The following is a 9155-nucleotide window of genomic DNA, read 5'->3' as shown; positions in this document are numbered from 1 at the left end:
ATTGAGAACCCCTCCTTTTTTTTTGAAGTCGGTTAGAAATACTTGGATGCGTCGCACTTCTCCGCTTGCCTTCTCTACGGTTGAATAGATATACGACTAGAATTCAAGCGTCGATGCACTTTTAGTTAAGTAAAACTAGATGAAGATCGTCGAGTAAGTAATAACTTCCAAAGAGAGAAAGTAAATTAATAATAATTAAATCTGCATTTATTTTAATTAATTAAAGTTCTCATACCCTACAGCAAAGCCCCAGGCTTTCTAATTAGAAAACTGTTAATGAACAAGAAAGTGAAAGAAACTTCTTCTATAAATTTTTCCCACATACGTGAAATGCTTGGATAAAGTTATTTATGTTACATCATTTTGTTAAGAAATATAGATAGGTGATGGTCAAAGTGTGAATTGACACACGTCACACTACTTAGGTACTTTGAAAACATTATTTGTGAACTTTCAGGCGTGCCGGTTTCCTTACGATGTTTTCCGTCACGGGTTAGAGCAGTGAAAGTTAGAGGTGCGCGCCCGGGATCGAACCCGCGACCTCCGATTAGAAGGTGGCCGTCCTATCACAGCTTTTGACACACTTGTCGGTTAACTCAGGTATTTTTCTAGGGGCATGCTATGCGGAGTTCGGCGTCAGAGTTCCCAACACGACTGGTTCGGCTTATACGTACTCCTACGTCACAGTCGGCGAATTCATTGCTTTTGTCATTGGCTGGAATATGGTGCTTGAATATATGGTAAGATTTTCCTTCTTTGTCTCTCTGTGGCACAATTGCTATTACTGCAACTATCTACGGAATGAAGTTAGTATAACGCAAATCTCAGCCCGACCGTTACCCACGTACACACATACCGTGTGCGAACAGGCCAGTGTCCCGGTAGTAGTACGTAATTAAATCAGTTCGCTTGTATGAAATGTTAGCAGTGTGTTACAACTGTGATACAATCTGTTGATAACGTAACTGAATATGAATTAATATACCTAACTGTCACCTACAGATCTCCCATTAGATATTGCATTAGCTTAATACCCTTCAGGTACCTTCCAATTTCCTGATTACAAACCACTACAGTAGATCTACTAATGGATAATAATTAACGAATCTATTTAATAGATTATAATTTTGAACCTGCGATGAGAAAATATAAAGGTTCGTTATCAAATTGTTACTTTACACTGCCAGTATGAAAGTCTCATCATTATCAAGATCAACCCATTGCCGGCTCACTACTGAGCATGGGTTTCCTCTCATAATGTGGATGGTTTGGGCATAGCCCACCACGCTTGCCAAGTGCAAATTGGCAGACTTTCAGAACATTATGTAGAACTTTCAGACATGTAGGTTTCTTAAGACACGATGTTTTCCATCACCGTGAAAGCAAGTACCTAATATTTTAATTGCTTAAGTTTAACGTCAAATCAATGTAAGCAAGTGTAAATTAAAATTTTATTACATCCCCGACGAGTGAAGGTTACAGTAACTAGAAAAGAGCTGATAAGTTTCAAACGGCTGAACCGATTATTTTGGATTATAGCTAAGAACACTCTCGATCAAGCCACCTTTCAAATAAAAAACTGTTTTAAAATCGGTTCATTAGCTTATGAGCGACGATGCCACAGACAGATACACAGATACACATGTCAAACTTATAACACCCCTCTTTTTGCGTCGGCGGTTAAAAATAAAAGTAGTTATACATTCTGAGCCCTACTGACGTAAATTTCAACAGTAGACAATGACATTATCATGTTACTTTCCTAGCGTATAATATAATTTGTCCTCGCTAAGACTGAAAATACACAACACGAGAGTAGAAGAGTTTTACAAAATATATCTAAATATATAAAAGCAAAAGTTGAATGACTGAATGACTGGCTTAATGACTGATTTAACAACGCACAGCTCAAACTACGAGTAAGTATTAGACGGATTGGGCTGGGCATGCAAATAACTACATATTATGCTAAGAAAGGATTTTTGAAAATTCAACTCCTAAGGGGGCAGCGGTTTCTTTGTATAGTTCACGCAAACGAAGTCGTGCATTGTGCCTGCTAGATTATTATAAGCTCTACGCTTAATTGGAGGGGAAAGGGAAATATTAGTCATCATGATGAACTTGGCTAATTAATATTCTTTAAAAAAATATCCTTCATCATTTATTGACAGAAGCTAAACGGATTCATAGCCCTATCCATGATTGACAGTAGGATTTGGATTAGATCAAACTGTACGTCACGTGGGATCCTGATTTAATCTAAAGCACTATAATTCATATTGGACTTCTATTAACAAGATTTTTTCTTGTAGATTGGAACGAGTGCGTGTGCTCGCGCATTGAGCGCCTGCTTCGACTCCTTATGCGATGGTGCCATCGGCAACTACCTAGCTTCCAAAATCGGCACTATTTATGGTAAGTCATCATCACCAATTATCTAAGCAGAAAGCTAATTTTTCTTAACATACCTCATAATATACTCATTCAAAACATAATTCTTTTTTCTGGAACGAATCATTTACAGCGCAATCTAGGATAAATTGTGGAATGCCTTGCTTCTTGTAGTCAGGGAGGCCTGGTCAATTAGTATCTTTAAGAGATTTGTTAAAGATCACGTTTTAACCGACTCCGAAAAAAGGAGGTTCTCAATTCGTCGGAATCTTTTTTTTTAATGTATGTTACCCGATTACTCTAAGACGCCTAGACCGATTTGGAAATACTTTTTTGTTTGAAAGGGTATACTTTGCAAGTGGTCCCATATAAATTTGGTGAAGATCTGATTAATATCTTCGGAGATGGAGAACAGAACTCCTCAATGTATAACAGTAAATTGCTCGCCATCAGTGTAATAGCTTAGTAAACAGTAGGGTTTTAATTGGGCATAGCATATTATAGTACAGTGGGGCCACTAAAAATTGTGCAATAAAAAAATTCAAAAGAAAAAAAAACCGACTTCAAAAACCAAAAACACAATTTTTTACTTTTTAGTGGTTTACTTTAACCAAAAATGGTTTTTGAAGTCGGTTTTATTTTTCTTTTGAAATTCTTTTTTTTTCAATTTGGTAACTTGTTCCACGTAGGCCATGCATCAAAGCGTTTACTGTAAACTTTTACTGTCACAGACAGGCTATTGGACATCAAAAGCTTTTGTGAAAACAAAATTATGCAACACAGTGACTTCGACCTTTGTCAACGTTCAATATTAATCGGGTATTGTGATATTACTTCGATCTTACTTATGGATGTAGAAAGTAATCATTTGATATTACTATTTTCTTTTTTCTTTCTACTCTTAAAAGACTTTTCTAATCAAAACTACTTTTAACCGGAAAAAAACACTCTAAACTACTTTTTAATAACAAGTATAAATTAAAAATTTATCAGACCCATGACAAGTGAAGGTTACAATAACTAGAAGAGTTGATAACTTTCAAACGGCTGAACCACTTTTCTTGGGTTATAGCTAAGAACAATCTCGATCAAGCCACCTTTCAAACAAAAGAAAACTAGATTAAAATCGGTTCATTAGTTTAGGAGCTACAATGCCACAGACAGATACACACGTCAAACTTATAACACCCCTCTTTTTGGGTGGGGGGTTAAAAAATATCATTTATAAAGTTGAAAACTAAAACCTGACTGTGATTGTCATAAAAAACATTGAAATATTAGAGATATATTGTTTTTCTGTCACTTGGTATATTTTAATGTTGATGTACATTTATATCCATGAGCTAAGAATTTTTTCCTCTTTCATTTGACATCCCACTCGATACAATAGCAAAAAAAAAATTTTTGAAGACTTCCACTTTTTTTCATGTAGCATCCGTTAGGACAATTTTTTACGTATAAAATATAGCCTATGTCACCCGGACCTTTACAACGAATCAAAATCAAACCGTAGTGCCTAAAGTTTAGGCACTACGGTGGAATATACAGAATCTGGACAAAAACATACATACATACATAGACTGCTAAAATCATTACCCTTCCATTTGTTTTTGCCGCAGTCGGGTAAAAAGAGTTAATTCTCGGCTGTACTCTCGTGTTTAACTGCTTAGTCCACGTAAGCCTGATTCCCTAATGAGCGAGCTGAGTCTCTGAGAAAAAGGACACCGGATGAGTACGAAACTAGTCGGGGTTACAATTACAGCCTGGAGTAACTATATTTACAATGGAAATCACTCACGACAGTTTAAACGCCAAAAACAGTTAAAATATGTTTAGAGACGTTCATAATGCCAATTATTTAGCCCAGTTTAGAAGAAAAAATGATTATTTACTAATAAAAATTGTACTTTTAGTGCCTTTTAAAATTACCTATCCTATTCGTAGTCTAACGTTTTGCTCCAGTTCTTCTTTGTTGTAAAAGATAACGTCCATCCAGGCGGGCAAATGACTGCATTTTCCCGCAGATTCTTAAAGAAATTAGAAAAACTTTTAAGTAAGTAATAAAAAATGTGTAACCTTCATTACACAGTTTGTTAGAACATTTTTCCTTAGCCGAGATAAGAAGCGTGAGAAAATTAAAAGTTACTATAAATTAAAAGCTAATATATTGAACGTTGAATATTAAAATAATATTTAAACCAAGTAAAACCTTTATTTAATTAAAATAAGCTATATAATCTTATGCAACATCTACTAAGGATTTAGGCCGCAGCCCACCACGCTGGCCAAGTGTAGTTTGGCAGACTTCACACACCTTTTAAAACAATATGGAAAACTCTCAGACAATCAGGTTTCCTCACGTTGTTTTCAGCAAAACAAGTTTAGTTGCTTAAAACTGATATAATTTGGAAAAAAAATAGAGGTGCGTGCCTAGAATTAAACCTGGACCCTTCGAAAAGAGGGTTAAAGTTTACTAACCGGGATATACGTACGGATAGGTAAGGATACAATATAATGAAAGAATACCGAACACCGAATTTTCACCGAAAACACTGAACAGCAGCGGTTCAATTTTTGGCTTTTCTCGAAGTTTGAGAGATGAAATATTATTTCTATAAATAAAATTAACCAAATAATGCTTTAGTAGGCAATCATAATCACTGTCAAGGTTTATTCAGAGATAACTTGAGAGAGTCTCGAGTAACGAGGGTCTTTCATCTTTCGTTGTTGTAATCACTACCTACTTCAAATCAAATTTTATTTTTACTGCTGAGATCCAGTGGCACAACAAACGTGTCATCCTTTCCCTCTAACCGCACCTCACAAAGGGGAGAATTCAAATTAACGTTTGGAATTACGCCTATTTTTAACCCCCGACCCAAAAAGAGGGGTTTTATAGGTTTGACGTGTGTATCTGTGTATCTGTCTGTGGCATCGTAGCTCCTAAACTAATGAACCGATTTTAATTTAGTTTTTTTTTGTTTGAAAGGTGGCTTGATCAAGAGTGTTCTTTGCTATAATTTAAGAAAATCGGCTCAGCCGTTTGAAAGTTATCAGTTCTTTTGTAGTTACTGTAACCTTCACTTGTCGGGGGTGTTATAAATTTTTAATTTAAACTTGTTACCAAAAGAAAACATTTTATTAAACAAACTAAAGACATTTGAAATTATTATAAAGTAAAATGTGACATGACTTTGTTAATTTTTTAATTTTTTAGTTTCTTATATAGTTCATTTGCGCATGAAATTGCCTCGAAATTTGTTCTAAAATGGATTTTTTTTAAGGGTCATAATTTTCAAAATAAATATAATTTGACTAAATTTTTTACTTTAGAGCATAGATAATGGAGAAATAAATCGACATGTGGCTTAGTTATTGATCTTGAATAACAAATAATAGAATAATACGCATAATACGTTTGTATGGTAAAAGTGCGTAAGAAGAGCCTTGAGGTCAAATTCTAAAGTGGGTTAAAAAAGACGGTGTTCATATATCCGTAATTAAATTTAACTGTCAATTAATTTTGGTCCAACGTCAACAAATTCATGCAAAACCCACTTTGCTTTTTATTGGTGGTCAAATTTTAACGCTAGCCATAACGTAACTTTAATCGCCTATCATGCAACTGGGCCTAAGTTGAGTTGGCGTTCGTTAACCTATAACTTACACTTTATAGGTCTTCAGAGATATTACATTGACGGTAGGTAAGCTTTTATTACCTTTTGCCAATAAAAGCCATCTTTGTGAAGTTTCTTTTGTTGTGTAAAGATAATACGAAATTTTTGATATTGAAAATATTTTTGGATCGCTGCTTATAACTTATTCTTAGCAAAAATGCGAAAAAGATAGTACGGGTATTTACTATCGAAGTGTATGTACGCGGTGCCAAAATACATTTTTAATATCATAGAAATATAATAATAATATAGAATACTAGAGGATGCCCGCGACTTCGTTCGCTTGGATTTAGGTTTTTAAAGATCCCGTGCGAACTGTTTGATTTTCCGGGATAAGAATTTGCCAATGACAATTGCAGGGACGCAAGCTACCTCGATACCAAATTTAATACAAATTGGTTAAGCGGATGGATTTTTGGGAATCCCGTGGGAACTCGTTGATTTTCCGGGATAAAAAGTAGCCTATGTCCGTCCCCGGGATATAAGCTAACCCTGTAACTTTCGTCAGAATCGGTTAAACTGTTGGGCCGTGAAAAGGTAGCAGACAGACAGGCAGACAAACAGACACACTTTCGCATTTATAATATTAGATATGGATAATATGAATAAAATAAATTATGAATCATTTTCTTACTAGGGCCAAGCAGACCTTTGATTGAGGATTTCTGATACTTACTATTCTGTGCTAATATTTCTTGTACAATAGAAAAAAAATTAAGTAATAACATTTTCCTCGTAAGGTTATCTTGGTTAAATTTCCTTTGCCTATGGAGACACCTAAGATACGGCTCACTTAACATTTATTACTAGACTGGAAATATTGCTGGAAAATATTATATAAAATCCCAAAGGAGTTATTTATAAGTTATAACGCAGTAGTATTGATTAATTATTGTGTTCGAACATAATATTTTTACTCAATGATATCCGTGATTTCGACAGCGATTTGGATTTAGGTTTTTAAAAATCCGTTGGAATGAATTTTTGAAATCCTTGTTTTTCCCAGCTAAAAGTAGCCTACGTTAAGTAGCCTCTGGGATGCAAACTAGTTTAATACTAAATTTCATCCATATTGGTTAAACGGATGGGCCGTTAAGAGGAAACAGACAGCAATAATACTTTTGCATTTATAATATTAAGTATAGATACCTACAGGCTTCTGTACTTTATATGCCTATGCCCTAAATTCTTGTTATAAAGTATTTTTTAAATGGTCAACTAAACTTATAAACCGATTTTTAACAAAATAAGTCCTATTTTTGTTTTAAATTATTACCTGCAATTAAACTTTTAAGTTATAATTAATCTTAAAGCTCTAGAGAATTTAATTTTACTAAGAAGTAACTTGGTTCGTGACTATTGTGCCTAACTTCTACCCAACCTTTCTGGTATTAAAGTTTGTATTTCAACGTAGGAAATGCAAACTTTAACAATGACAACCATTGGATTCTGAACAGATTTTGGAATTTATATTACTCTGAAAATGAAAACCTAGCTCTTGTTACATTATCAATCTAAACATATAATAAAATTGTAGAAAAGTGGTGTCTGTACAATGGATATATATAAAAAAAAAGTAGCAGGGGTTGTTATTATATCGATGCCGAACCCGAAATTGTAATTAATTTTTTTTTGTCTGTTTGTCTGTGTGTTTGTGCACGCTAATATCAGAAACGGCTTATTCGATTTAGATACGGTTTTCACTAATATATTTTAGTAAGCTTCACTTAACATTTAGTGTTTATTTCATGTCAATCGGTTCATAAATAAAAAAGTTATGTCAATTTAAAGAATCACGCTGCCCGAAAAGTCACTATTCCACGCGAACGAAGTCGCGGGCACAGCTAGTCTAACATAAAAAGATCCTTAGACCGTCATTTCGTTAGTAGTATCGAATTGCATCTTTTTATTAATAATTTAGTAAGTATAAATCTTCCTCGAGAAATGAGCTAAAAAAAGGCCTTCCCATAAAAATCCACCAAGTAGGTACTTTAGGTATTATAAGCGAATAGGTACATACACAAACGCGGATTGCAAGTTGCAATCTTGTTTTATACGATCCACTCAGATCATCATCATCATGATCAACCCATCGCCATCCCACTACTGAGCACAGGTCTACTCTCAGAATAATAAGGGTTTTGGCTATAGTCTGCCACGCTGGCCCACTGTGTATTGGTAGACTTCACACACCTTTTAGAACATTATGGGGAACTCTCAGGCGAGCAGGTTTCCTCACGATGTTGTCCTAAGCAAGTGATGTTTAATTGCTTAAAACGCACAGAATCTGAAAAGTTAGAGGTGCACAGGTGCGTGCCCGGGATCGAACCCCAAACCTCCGGAAAAGAAGGCCGAACGTCCTAACCACAGGCTATCACCGCTTTTTTAATCACTCAGATAAGAGAAGAGAATTAGAAGTAACTGTGATATTTGTTTACAGGCAAGCCTCCGGATTTCCTCGCTTTCGGAATCGCCCTATTGATGACCATGGTGCTAGTAGCCGGCGTGAAGAAGTCTTTATTCTTTAACAACGTCCTCAACGCTATAAACCTAAGTGTTTGGGTTTTCATTATGGGCGCCGGCCTCTTTTATGTGGATACAAATAACTGGACTAAGCACAAGGGGTTCTTGCCGTATGGATGGAGTGGAGTAAGTGATCGATAATATTTAAAAGAGTATCTCAATCTAAATCCATACTAATATTATAAATGCGAAAGTGTGTCTGTCTGTCTGTCTGCTATGTTTTCACGGCCAACCGCTGAACCGATTTGAATGAAATTTGCTACATACTTGGGATACATCCCAGGGAAGGACACAGGGTACTTTTTATCTCGAAAAATCAAAGAGTTCCTACGGGATTTAAAAAAATCGAAATCCACGCGGGCGACTGATTGACTGACAGGCTGTTTGGCATGCAGATAGATGAAAGGATTTTTGAAAATTCAACCTCTGAGAGGGTAAAATAGGGGTTTGAAATTAGTGTAGTCACCGCGGACGAAGTCGTGGGCATAAACTTGTATAATATAAAAAGAAAAGTCTAACTGACCTATCAAAGTTCGGCCCAAACCCTTGAAAACTTTTGCACAG

The 9155-nt window shown here is 35.4% G+C and overlaps 1 protein-coding gene across 1 annotated transcript in view; it reads left to right on the top strand.

The window, feature by feature from the left end:
- LOC123880230 (probable cationic amino acid transporter) overlaps nt 1–9155 on the top strand; it is a 98604-nt gene that overhangs the window by 40490 nt on the left and 48959 nt on the right. The window contains exons 4-6 of the mRNA XM_045928229.1: nt 613–740; nt 2313–2415; nt 8509–8717. Coding sequence (XP_045784185.1) covers nt 613–740; nt 2313–2415; nt 8509–8717 — 440 coding nt within the window. The remainder of the gene's footprint in view (nt 1–612; nt 741–2312; nt 2416–8508; nt 8718–9155) is intronic.

The sequence above is a fragment of the Maniola jurtina genome, chromosome Z (assembly GCF_905333055.1).
Source record: "Maniola jurtina chromosome Z, ilManJurt1.1, whole genome shotgun sequence".
In the NCBI taxonomy this organism is placed as follows: domain Eukaryota; kingdom Metazoa; phylum Arthropoda; class Insecta; order Lepidoptera; family Nymphalidae; genus Maniola; species Maniola jurtina.
The sequence above is the reverse complement of the archived record's forward strand: the minus strand, read 5'-3'. Positions and strand labels throughout refer to the sequence as shown.